This window comes from Carassius auratus, chromosome 7 (genome assembly GCF_003368295.1).
Source record: "Carassius auratus strain Wakin chromosome 7, ASM336829v1, whole genome shotgun sequence".
Classification (NCBI taxonomy): domain Eukaryota; kingdom Metazoa; phylum Chordata; class Actinopteri; order Cypriniformes; family Cyprinidae; genus Carassius; species Carassius auratus.
In genome coordinates, this window is record NC_039249.1 from 18,540,123 (window position 1) to 18,553,964 (window position 13,842).

The 13,842-nt window shown below is 36.1% G+C and overlaps 1 protein-coding gene across 1 annotated transcript in view; it reads right to left on the reverse strand.

The window, feature by feature from the left end:
• Nucleotides 1–9,080, reverse strand: part of malrd1 (MAM and LDL receptor class A domain containing 1) — a 36,727-nt gene extending 27,647 nt beyond the window's left edge. The window contains exons 1-8 of the mRNA XM_026267840.1: nucleotides 8,766–9,080; nucleotides 8,004–8,138; nucleotides 6,657–6,745; nucleotides 5,252–5,425; nucleotides 5,035–5,131; nucleotides 1,284–1,421; nucleotides 683–835; nucleotides 118–223 (exon numbers count right to left, since the gene is read on the reverse strand). Of these exons, the coding sequence (XP_026123625.1) occupies nucleotides 118–223; nucleotides 683–835; nucleotides 1,284–1,421; nucleotides 5,035–5,131; nucleotides 5,252–5,425; nucleotides 6,657–6,745; nucleotides 8,004–8,138; nucleotides 8,766–8,931 (1,058 nt within the window). The 5' untranslated portion in view covers nucleotides 8,932–9,080. The remainder of the gene's footprint in view (nucleotides 1–117; nucleotides 224–682; nucleotides 836–1,283; nucleotides 1,422–5,034; nucleotides 5,132–5,251; nucleotides 5,426–6,656; nucleotides 6,746–8,003; nucleotides 8,139–8,765) is intronic.
• Between the last annotated feature and the right edge of the window lie 4,762 nt (nucleotides 9,081–13,842).

Below are 13,842 nucleotides of genomic sequence, written 5' to 3' on the forward strand. Positions count from 1 at the left end.
ACAGCAGCGAAGAATATTATTTTAGATGTGTTTTTGCAAATATTAACATATATATTTTAGATATATTTTAATGAATGCATTTTTCTAGCTTAGAAAAAGATAAGGCCAGAGCCTTACCAGAAGGTCATGATACAATCTGAACTTGTTTGCTGGAATGTAGGACTGCGCAGCAAAGCATGCTGGGACAACCTGCTGCTCCTCTTGAAAATAAACATGAAGTGGCCTTGAAGGGGAAAAATAACAGATAATAAAATATTTTAAAGTTATTAGCAAAAACCCGAAATTGCAACTGCCATTGCTACTATTCCAGTAATTCCCATTTACTTTACAAATCTCCCAGAGGCCAAACATAATTATCTATGGGAGCACAATATGAAAAGCAGCACTATTTTTCTTATCCAAAGTACTAAAATGGAAATGAACTAGCCTAGTTCTCACACAATTTACACTCCCATGTGATTTGTAGATAACATTTTACGTTAAATGGGATTTAAAAACTTTTTTAGTGCTATTGCAAACTAAGTGAAGGTACTTAATGGAGAAACAGAAACGTTAGGAAATGTGCACATGGAATAAGTGGATGTGGTTTATAGGACAGAACTACAGTTTTAGCATCTTTTGGGAGTGAGAGTAAATTAAATGTGAGACAAAATCATTTCATGATTTATGTCAGTGCCCTCACCTGCACTTGTATTAGTAGAGTGGTCCTGGGGGGGTGTTTGGTCCTGGTAATCTATGGCGACTCCATTAGCTGAGCCTCTCACCCATTCAAACCCGTCACCCTGGACAAGCTCATACCAGCCACACGAGTCGGACTCGAAATCACACTGTGCCGCTGAAAGTCACATTAACATCATGAAATAATAATAACAATAAATGAAACACAAAACCACCCTTCAGAATACAGACAAAATAGTTCAAACTTTCTGAATATCTTATTTATATTCCAAGGAAGAAAGAAAGCCATATACAGTAGGTTTGTAACAACGTGAGTATGAGTAAATGATGTCAGAATTTTCGTTTATGGGTGGACTTTTTTCATTCATTGTACAAAAAAAGTATTTGGAGTCGATCAAGGTAAATGTTTCTTAAACAGCGATATGGCTCATGTTCCAGTGAAATTATGCAAGCTGTTTTAAATGTTCAAGCCTCCAGTCTCTCAGTCTAGCTTACTACAGTGTCTTAAGTAAGCTATTTCTGCAGTAAAGCCAATGACACCTGCAAGACATTCAATTTACAAATAGCTGTACCACAGTTACATTAAAAAGAAGATGGATACTCACAACATTTGGCCTCGTCCTCTCCATTGGGACAGTCTAATGAAAAATCACACACTTTCACCCCTTCTACACATTCATTTGCCCCACAGTGAAACTGAGACGGGGGGCACTGAGTTGGAGGAGGTGCCTTGATGTCTGTCTCTGGAGAAAACAATAAATAAAGCCAAAATACATTTTTCATAGATAAAGTAAGCAAAAGGTCAAAAAGGTACTCAAAGTGAAGAGTGGCTTAGAGCTGCTCCCTGCATTATCACTTCTGTTAACACTGTCAAGTGATGTGGATCTGAACATGGACACATTATTATGATTAATCTGACTGTCCAGAGTACTGCTGAAATAAATCACAATAATGCAGTATTGTAACACACACACACACACACACACACACATTTACAAGTAAATGCATAAACCTCCCTTTAAACAACTGGTCATAGAAAATCAACCTTGTTCTGTTCTGTTCTGGGCAGATCTGTATTTATGGTGGAAAATAAAGCAAGATGATCTTTTCTCATAAATAGTTTAGCATTTTTGTGACCGATGTGTAAAATAAAAGTTATTGACTTACTGCTAAGCTGTGTCAGCAATTTCATCTTAAAAAGTAGACCTATAAAATCTTGAGAGGATAATGATTTGTCATGGCATCTATATATATTCAAAATTAAAAATATAACTGATGTCTCTCCTTCTTTCTATCATGGGCTGAGGTGTAAATTAGAAAGTTGCTGAGGTTCCCTTCTGCCTGTAACTATTGTCCCTCTGGTGTCGTAGTCCATCCAGCACAGGCTGTAAATGTATTAGACCTTATTTACAGCTTTATATTCCTGCATCTCTTGAGCTCTCTGCACCTCACACCCTTCAGAAATTTCTAAAGCAAGTCCATCACATAACTTCATCTTTGCATCTTTACAAACAGCTACATTATGACCCAAACATGGACGTCTGAAGAGGAACATGTTCATACATACACACTGATGATATATGGGGAATTTCCAGATTTTCATCAGTAAAAAGGCAAATGAGGCCCTCCATCAAAAAAAGTATGTCCATATTTGAGACTATTTTTAATACTGTTTTGCACCTAAATAGATTGGTTTTACCTGCAGCACAGTTTCGTCTACAAGCTTTATTTGCAATAAAGAGACGTTTTGATCATTGACAAAAGATAGAAGACATTTGCATTTCCTACCATTAACAAATACATCCACCAAATCCACTGCTCTTTTATAAAACATCCTGTATTGCTGTTATTATTGCAGTGTGAGAATCCGCTGCAAACAATTCAAGAAATAATTCACCCAAAATGAAAATGCTGTCATTAATTACTCACCCTCATGTCATTCCAAACCCATAAGACCTTCGTTCATCTTTGGAACACAAATTAGGATATGTTTGATGAAATCCGAGAGCTTTCTGAGCCTCCATAGAGACCAATGCAAGTGAAATGTTCCCAGTCCCAGAAACGTAGTAAGGACATCATTAATAGTGCATGTGAAACCAGTGGCTCAAACAGACTTTTACGATGCTACGAGAATACTTTTTGGTGTAAAACACGCAACTCATAAACCAGCTGCAGCGCATGCGTGTTTTACATCAGCAGCAGCATGCGCATTCGTCGTGGTAAAATCTCAATAATGGAGGAGGACGGTGAATTGTTGAATTGTTTATAATAATTGTTCATTATTTTTGTTTTCTTTGTGCATAAAAAGTATTATTGTAGCTTCAGAATATAACACTTGAAACAGATGTCACATGGACTGTTTTATCTAATGTAAATTAGTTAACATAGTTGAGTCTGGGAACGTTTCAGATGCATTGCTGTCTATGGAGAGTCAGATGCCAAAAATATCTTAATTTGGGTTCTGAAGATGAACAAAGGTCTTACAGGATTTGGAACTACACGAGGGGTAATGAGTAATTAATGACAAAGTTTTAATTTTGGGGTGAACTATCCCTTTCAGTGCATCCGATTGAATCAAACAATCAAACAATCAATCGCAAACAATTTCAGACCAATATTCCATTCTTAAAGGACCTCATCCCTATTCCTTAGTCCCTTTATAGGTTTTACCATCCAGACTGAGAGCCTCGAAGGGATGAACAAAAAAATGTTTTCTTCAAACTCACTTCTGTCCTCTTCCCAAAGCCAATAAAGGAGGGAGTCTCGTAATGCAATTAAACCAGCGAAAACAATCATGGAAGCAACGTGTCCATTATTTGTACCCTTCAAAATCCCTCATTCTGAAGGGCCCTTTGAAGTAAACAATTCTGTTTATACTGATCCTTGAATATGGCGTTGTGCCCTGACCTGCCCTTCAGAAGCCGAATTATAATTTTTGAAACGCAGCACTTTTTTGCACCAGTTTGATCGATTCGATCAAAAGAGTGATTCATTTGTGAATCTGGCATTGCTAGTTCTGATTCTAGACAGTGTAAGGAAAAGTGATGAGGACGTGTGTCCCACACCCGTTCCCATTCTACAATTGGTCACCATTTGCTCAGGATGTGATTATACCAAATAGTCTAGAAACATCATAACTGTTGACTTTCTTCTTCTTTATAATAATTCAGCCATTTTGGGAAATGAGCATTATCAAACATGTATTCTGGAGTGGAATCTGAGTCAGGTCAGACTATAAATTCTTACAACATCTAACAGAAAACACAAGTGAACTGATTGCTTAAGTATTATCAAACAAAATGATTCTCATGTCAGTATACATCAGTCTCACTGACACATAAAGATTTTTTGACTTTTTTACTGGGGCATATTATTTCTAAGATACTGATAATTAGATACTGATGCTCCTCAGAATAAAGTCAGTCATACAGATTTGTAATGACAAATGTCATTTTTAGGTGAACAATTGAATTAGGTAGATTTAGGCAGCCATATTGGCAGGGCCGCTTCTGACCAAATGGGTGCCCTAAGCAAGATTGTATTTTTTTTTTTTTTTTTTGAAGAAATTATAGAGGCTGTGTCATTTTTAGCAAAAAGGTGGCCAGAAATGAAAGATTAAGTGAATATTTAAATTACATATTTGACAAAGGATTTACTTGTCCTGTAAGTGTAGCAGCAGCAATTACCCTTTGGCTCAATTTTCAGGCATTTGTAATAACGTTGTGTATATAAATTGTTTATTTTGTATTAGCCTACATTATGCATTTTAACAGCTATTAAGCAATCATTATTGCCTCATTGTTTTTTATATAATGCATTTTAAGTACCTTTAAAGGCTATTGATTGCTTAGGTCTGTTTTTATAACAAAAATAAATTATCTTGATAGTTCTTTGTAAATTATTATTTGAAGTAACAATTTTTTTTATTTATTTGCAGTTACCATGGCTACAAGAAGGATGATTTTTAGTGTTATTCTTGTTAAAACCATTGCTAATTTTAGTAAGGGAACATGGAAAGTCAGAGAGAATATTAGATGTGTTGGTGGTGGGGAAATTATTTTCGACATTAAAACACGTTATTAACGTCAACAGACAAAAAGGTTTCACAGGAATGTGCCTGGAAGTGATGCACAGGCTTCGTATTTACCTTTAACAAATTATTTTAATAAATATAAAAATGTATAAGGTATGCATTCCTCCTCAAATACTATAAAACATTCGAAAAAGTAGCAAAATTCACATATGATTTACAGTTTATTTGAATAAATATTAAAAATGTAAAAGGTGTGCATTATAGATGACACCTAGATGAACGTATAAAAGCACTCTTGAGAAGACATATCAGTGTTTACCCACCTACTGCTACCACACATCCTCTGCTGAAGGACACGTCATCAATCGCTACAACTTCATCTGAGTCACTGCTGTTGAATATCAATCCTCTAATCACAACCTGTAGATTCAAAGTGATTTTGTATTACTGATTTAACTATTCACCATACATACTTAACAATAATTCCCCTTCCCCCAAACACAAATACAGTAAACTCCCATACAGTACATGCACACCAACCTTAAACTCTTCTCTGCTGTTTAACACCACCACTGTTCGCTTCCAGGGAAGAGTGTGTGGATCAGGATTGGAGGTGGACTGAAACCAAACCTCCTGCATCTCTCCCGAAGATTTGACCTGGATCAGAACCTGCAAAGCCCCAGCCAGCATCCCAATATGCTGATAGAAAGTTAACTGTTCAAAGGAGAGGACAACAAATAAAAATCCCTCAAAAGAACATGCCATGTGAACAAAGGATTTGAGAGGTGCATTGCTCGCTTCATTACACATTTTGAGCTTTAAAGATGAACCGTTAAAGATATTCAGCATTTGGGCAAATGAGACAAAATTAATGCTGAAAGCATCTCATTCTAAAAGCAGTTTTGTTGTAAAGTGAGGTTATGTTATTGCATCTTACTGCCAAGTTCAATGTCATCTTATTTCTGTTTAAGCAGAGAAACACTCAAAGTGAAATACTCCATATTCGATAATGGAGAATCTTAAACCATAGATCACAATGAGTGCATGCACTACCCACTGTGTCAGGGCTCTGACAGCCTATGCATAACTCTCTGCTGTCAATAAGAGTGTGTAACCGTGGCAGTGGATAAGTGCTCTACACACATAATAGAGCGCTTGAGCCAAGCTCTTAACAAGATGCTGCTTATGGTTTGTGGTAAACTCTCTCTTGACAAAAAACAAACAAACACATTGTATTGGTTCATTTATTGAACTACTAAAATCGTTCATATAATTAAAAAAAATAGACTATTTAATGTTTTCAATCACCCCGCTTGTCTGTGTTAATTTGAGACAGACTGTCAGTATGCGTATTAGTGGTGATGATTTGTCAGCAAATATTTTTGCAGGTTTCACATCAGTCAGTGGTGACAAGTGCCTATGTGAACCATTCTGTCAGCTTATTAATTCAGGAACTAAACCAAAGTAAAGGTCCTTGCTCAATGAGTCTGAAATTTTCATATGCGTTTTTATTTTCCTATCAAAATGCTTGCTATGGGTACGGAAACTCAGAAAATGCTGACAGACGAAAATTTCAGAAGCATTGTGTGAACGTGATTGACTTAACTTGAGGTTGTATCTATTTTTTAACATACAAAAATTTCAGACCAGACTTTCTGCTGTGGCTTTGTTCTGAACAATTTTGCTGGCGGAGCAAAAATAGACAAATTAACTGGCAATACAGTTTCTAAATTGTAAGTCAATATTAACTTTTAACAGCTGAATAAAAGCAATATCATACAGTTGTGTATATATTATTGAATATAGTATTTTGATAGCTTGCTCTAAAAAGCAGATGGTGGTTTGGCAAATAGGTTAATGATTTATGTGGAATTTAAGAATTAATTTAAGAACAGAAAATGAAATACAACCCCAAAAGATGTTTAGTTCATGTTTTTTTCTGTACCCAGCATGTCTGTGAAGGCTGGAAGAGAGGACTGTATATTTCAGCAGTGACTCCTCCTCCAGTTATAGAGAGTATATAGAGGCAGTGACCTGACAAAAGAGAATAAAGAGTTTCCTGAGAAGTCAGTAAAATACAATATAAAACCAAACCTTATTAACATTTATTGAATATGGTGTTTACACTGAGGGAGAAAAAACTATTCAATTATGGAATTTAGTATGTACTATCAGTTATAGGATGGAAGGAGTGTAGAAGATTGTGTACAACAGGTTTTTCAGAAACACTGATCATGTTAATAATTAGAGGCCTTATAAATTCATGTATCATGTATCAGTGTCACGAATCCTGTCCGTTAGTGATGCGCTTTTATGAAATTATTTGGCCTACCCCGCAAATAAAGTACAATATCTTTACCCACCCCAGCCCGACCCACGGGGTCTGCGGGTTATGAGACGACCCGTGCATCAGGGACATCACGCAAGTTACGTTGCAAAGTAGGACTTTGTATTGTAACCTTATCAAAGGACCTACTAAAATATGAAAATAGATATTCCAAATATTAAATATGGGCTATAGGGAATTGCACGCAACATACATGGATTTTTTATTTATTTTTTTTAATAACCCGCCCCGCAAATAAGTGCCAATTTCTTTACCTGACCTACGGGTTACCCACGGGGTCCTCGGGTTATGAGACGACCCGTGCAACACTAATGTCCGTGGTCTACTGTCCACTAGCCACCAGAGGTCGCCTTCTGATTAAATTGACTCTCACACTACACAGACTGTTACACGTCATACTGGACTACATTTCCCATGTTCCAATTCACTATTCACACTCTCACCTGTAGCCAATAACACACACACAATAAATACAAGGTCCGAGCCCCCACGATTATCGCTCTCCTAGTAATAGCTAAGTTACTTTGCAAAGCCAATTCTCTGTTTTAGTTTCTAGTTCCTACTCCTAATATAAACGCGTCTTGGTTTTGCCTGGTAACATTAGTCTGTTTCCTGATCACCTGTCTGTCTTGGATATCCCTTTGTCTTGCCGTTTTGGACTCTGTTTTCCCCTCGTCTGGTTTTTAGTCTGTCTGTTGGATTACCTGTTTGCCTCGCCCTTTGGATTACATTCGCCGTCGATTGACCGACGCCTGTTTACCGGACTACTCTTTTGTCTTGTCTTCAATATTCATGTTTGCCATTGTCTGACCCATGCCTTTTTTTACATATCTTAATAAAGTGGATATGGATCTACACGCCTCTCTCAGTTGCTCCGTAACAGTTAGTAGGTTTTAAAGAGTTAAGTGCTATCCATACAGATATAAGAAAAACTGTTTTACTTACCAGTAACATTTTCTCTGTGGTCGGTATCAGTACTGGGATGGCTCAAACCTAAACCTCTTATCCAATTATGATGTTCATTTTGAAGTTGAAAACCACAGAGACCTTCCTCAAAGTCACATCTCACAAACTCAGAGCCTTTATGAGAGGAAAGTCAAAGCTATATCAGGTCATTACAGTAAAATAAACACTGCTGTCTGCTAATCATTTCAAATCTCTCACAGAGACACCATTAAAAACATACAACTCTATAGGGCATCCATCATATAACACATTTAACAGCGATTTACTTAAAATATGTTGTCACAAAATAGATTCAGGAGAGGCAAAATGTAAAAAAGAAAATAAAAAAATCAAGTTATATAATAGAATGTTCTGTGTTTACATGGACAACATAAGAGGAAAATGAAAATGCTAATGGAAAATCTTTTCTTAGCATAATTTAAAGGATGAAGGTGCAAAACAAAAGCAATAGTGGTCAACCCCAATACATCAACCTTAATTCTGTAATGTTCTGCCTTTTAAAAGTCCCAGAAGTATTAAATCAATATTATAAAAGCACTGTTGTAAGACCTCCCAGTGCGCTCCTTTATGCGTGTGCCATAAATCTCACTATTTACACATGAGGGCCTTTAGGAGCATTTAAAATCATGTTGCCAACAGAGTTAAAAAAGGGCCATTACTGTCAAAGAATTGCCTGCATAAGCACACGATACATACACAAATAGAAGAGCAGTTAAGACTAATTTACAGACTAATACTTACAGTTAGTCTCATCACTGCCATCTTCACAGTTCTCTCTGAAATCACACACATGTTCCTCAGATACACAGCCGCCTCTTGCACAAGTAAACTCCTCGGGCAGACATGGCGTAGATGATACACTCGCCAGGAAACACAGCAGAAATGAGGCCCACACGCACGCCGTCATTGAGCTCTCCAATAATTCAGTAGCTCATTCAGATCTACATGTAAGCACAAACACAGAGACAGACACACTCACACCTCAATATCCAAAATCATAAATCCTCAAAATCCAAGGAGTGTCAGTCCATTGTACAACCTCGACTTTGTGCTACGGACACAGAACACTAGTGCAAATGACTTTATGGTGTTGACACAATAGCCCTGCTTTCTTTCATTATGTATCTTTGTGTGTGTGTGTGTGTGTGTGTGTGTGTGTGTGTGTGTGTGTGTGTGTGTGTGAGTTTGCCCCTGATGTCAAAGTGTGTGTCAAACTCCATGCAATTGGCTATAGATAAAGAGACAGTAAAATGTAATCTGTTATTTTAAGACATAATATTCTGTGCAATAAGAACCCAAGTTTACAATCATGAGTTAACCAAACACATTTAGGTGAAGACATATAATGCAATTTAATTAAAAAGTGTTAGTGTTAATAGAAATTTGCTTTATTTTCACTTTCAAGAAACAGCACTGAATGAAAAATACGATGGCAATGTAATCAAGCGTTAGTTCCACATCTGTCCTGCACCGGCATTACAAATGTTCATTCAGCTATAATTTCATTTTCCATTAATCAATGACTATAATTCAAAATCATTAATGGGGTGTGAAATTATTAGGGATTAGTTAAACAATAAATAATAATAATAATAATAATTAAGGGTTCTATTTTTATCAGCCCCACATCATTACTTATACATCCCTCTATAGATGTTACCTAGCTGAAATGGGCTATTGTAAGATAATAGCTGGTCAAATAGAAAGTGACTATACTAATAATCCTCCTGTGAGTGATAAGATCCAGAGACTGTGGTAGTGATAATGGAGTCTTAAGACACACAAATCCGTAATAGTCCAATTGAAGAACAAATCTTGTGTCACCAGGGATGTCACTTTCTCTCTATTTGATTAGTTGGGTTTATTGATTGTCAGCTCTGGGAGATTTAAGTGGCTGTGTTCTCCCTTAATGGACACTAATTATTATGTCAGACATCAAGACAGACAGCACAACAGAAGACAGACAGTGTATTAAGCATTGATCTGTCTTTAAATATGCTTTCGGGCATTAACAAACACTCTGGTGGACATTTCAGCAATATTAATTAAGATTCATTTTAATTACTGTTTTCAAACAGGTTCCTCAGATATGATCCAATTCTGCAAACAGGTGTAAAATAGGTAGTCCAGCCCCCAAACTTGTGCCTTATGTCAAGTCATTGTAGTCATGTTGGCATGCTCAAATACTGCTGTAATATTATGCATCACAGAGACACAATGTTTACAGCATCTGGAGAAATCAACCTGTGAACGGTTCATCTAAAAATGATAAGATTGGTTAAGAGAAAATCTACATACCAACATCACCATTAAAGGCATAGTTCACCCCAAAATTACAGAATCACTCACACTCACCCGTCACCCTTATGTTGTTTCCAAACTTTTATGACTTTCTTTCTTCTGTGCAACATTAATTAACCTGTTTACCAGCACCCAGGGGCGATTCTAAGATTTTGATTTTAGGGGGGCTCAGCCCCCAATAAGGGTATGATTAAAAAATTATATTTGACTATTAGGGTAGGGTTGTATACTACTAACCTTATTGCAATCCACTATTCCATTGTATTCCCTGTATTTCATATATGGGAGTAGGAGTACTGACTGATCCATATATAACACTGTAAAAAAAACTAATACAGTTTTTTAGATGTGACCAGTCACTGGAAAATTTTGAATTGGGAATGTAGATATTTTTTTTTATTTTTATTTTTTTACAATAAAGACTTCCTGATTCAGTATTAGGACATTCATGTTTATCCTTTGATGATACCACTGCTTTTTCTTATGAAATGTACGTGGAAATTGGTAGAAAATTAAAACAACATAAGGGTTCAATGACTGCAATGAATCTTGGGAACACAGTGGTATTGTGTGTGTGTGTGTGTGTGTGAGGCTGTCTGTTCTATTCTCACCTGACTGTTGCTCATTTGCAGACCTACTCCCGCACGACAAAAAAAAAGGTTGTATATCCATCTACAATGAAATATAAATTATTATATTTTATTATTATTATTATTATTATTATTATTATTATTAATTTTTAGCTTTTTAGCCTTTATAATCAACAATACGGTTGGTTATACATCAAGTCAGCCCCTGAAAATTTATTTCATTTCAAATAATTTAACTAACCAGCTAATATTCATTAAGAATATAGACAAAACATGTATTAATGTAATTGTCTATTGGCAATATGTTTAATCTGTTCTATATTTATTTATATTTATTAAAAATAACATCATTATCAATTTGCCACTTCTATAAATCAATTACTTAAAAAAAAAAAAATAATCACAGATCCCTTTACTCTTACTCTAATATATGTATCATGATACACTAATGATTAATTATTACTTAATACAAAATTATGTTTAATAATAGAAAACAAAATAACTCCACATGATGTTTCTCTCTCTGTGCCATTTAGTACTTTCAGACAATGATGTGTGTCGTTAATAATTTATTTTGCATGGCTGCATAATGTAATGCCGAAATACACAATAATATGTTTTCAATTTCAAAAAGTAAATTAAAATAAATCATGATCGTTTTCTAAAGTATGTTTTCATGGGTGTTAATCGCTTCATTTTTGTTAGAAGAAAACACATCTGTCACACTGTGATAAAGGCTGAAAGTGAACGCAGCGAAGACGTACTGGTATTGGATGCGAGAACACACACACCACACGCACACACACACACACACACACACACACACACACACACACACACACACACACACACACACACACCTTGTACTCTATGATGTTCGCTCTGCTTGGCGCCCCTGTGGATTGAAAAACGCGCTGAATCCATGCAGACTCAGATAAGGGGAGGAGCCGGAACTTGATGCAGCTTGCCACCGTCTCAAATGAGTTTTTAAAGGGGACTGAAGCGATCACTAATTAATTAATCAAATAATTTTTTAGGGGGGCTGGGCATAAGTTTAGGGGGGCTGAAGCCCCCCTAAAAAGGGCCTAGCGACGCCCCTGCCAGCACCCCCCATTATGGGACTCACAGCTGAAGTGCCCTACCTAATTTAAAATTGCAACAGTTCCTTACTTCAGTGTGTTACACATAATTTTGTCTTTGGAAAGAAGACCCTTTGGGCTTTACTTTTCATTATCCAGAGTTGATGATGATCAAAAAGATTAAAAGTTATAGACACTGAAGTGCCTTGAAAACAATTGTACCACACTGAATTTTTTTTTCATTTGATATAAAATACATGAAATCAGTCCTGGAGAAATCTAGAAAAGTAATGGGTTGAAAGTCACATGTCTCATAGTGTTTCTATTTCAAATCTGAAGAAGATATCATGAAAAATGAGATTCCTGCACCCATTTTTCTGATACTATTTCTAGTCCCCCCCCCCCCCAAATATAAAATAGAGAGAAAATAAAGAGATGGTAATGATAGAGATGCGCCATGAAGTCAATAATCACACTATTCATATAGACAACGTTCACATTGTTTGCTGTGAACACGCAGTAATAGCGTGCTGATTTGCGCTCAAACAGATGGTAATCATGCAGATACAGCCACATTCCCTATAAAACACACTCGCACATTTATGAAAAATGTTGAAAAACAAGAGAGCGCCAGAATTCAAATAAACTATATTACGCTTATCTTTGACTTTTTTTGTGTAGGTATCGTCTCATTCTGTGTGTGACACTGTATGCTACAAAACTATGCTGTTTTTCACTAACAAGATGCAGTTTTCTAAGCATGAGTTATTCCATAACATTCACAAGCAATACTGTCCTCGAAGAACTGAAACGTAAACCAAGGAATTATCATCCATATTACAACGTTATTGCTTCAGTGGACCCTTACCTTTCTAACTTAACCGGGATTTACAGCTGTGGATGTGTTAATGACTCGTTATTACGACGAATGTAACGTTACTGCGTTTTGATTCTTCATGCTTTGATGTGTAACGTTACTTCTTACACAAATACATTCTTTATAAGCTTTACATTGAAAAATAGCGATCTGTTGTCGATGCTTAAGGCTTAACGTTAGATCTTTATAATGATATATAGTTACATTTAATCTATTCGTAAACACTGACACGCGCAAACAAAGAGAGTTCGGTGCGTGGGCCTTTGTAGTGATGGGTCGTTCTTGAACAATCCGTTCATTTTGAACTAATCTTTAATGTGACTCAGGAAGAACGAGTCATCTCGGGGAGTAATTTGTTCAGTTGTGCATGCGTAAAATTCTATAGGTTCTGTACTGCAATTAGTCTAGTTCACCTGTTTCAGTGCAGTCTAAGCCGGAAAGAGTAATGATTAGCTCATCTCATGAATCTTTGGGTCTTTCGAGTCGTTCATTGATCACGTGACAGACCCATAAGCGTTACCAATGCAGTCTGAGCCAGAAAGAGAAATGATTAGGTGTTTTATTTTTTTTCGTTAACGTCAAGGCACCAAAGATAAAAGTACAGAGAATGTAAATATTGCATACAAAGAGGTGACATTACATTCAAAGCATCATTTACAGACGTATGTAAACATAAAAATATATAATACTAAAAGAAAGCTTTAACAAAATAAATTTAAAAGATTAAATAAATTAACAGTTTTAACAGCCTTAAGATTTTTGGTATATGAAATTTAGCAAGAAGTTATAATTAAAATATTCATTAATTTTGTCTTTTTGAATATTAAAGAAACCAAACAGTACATCCTTAAAAAGCAGAGAGAAACCCTGTAGCACACTGCGATGGATTACATTAGAGAATTCAATCCAAAATAGCTGTTTGAGGACAATCCCAAAAGATATGTACATCAGTTTCCGTAGAGTCACCACAA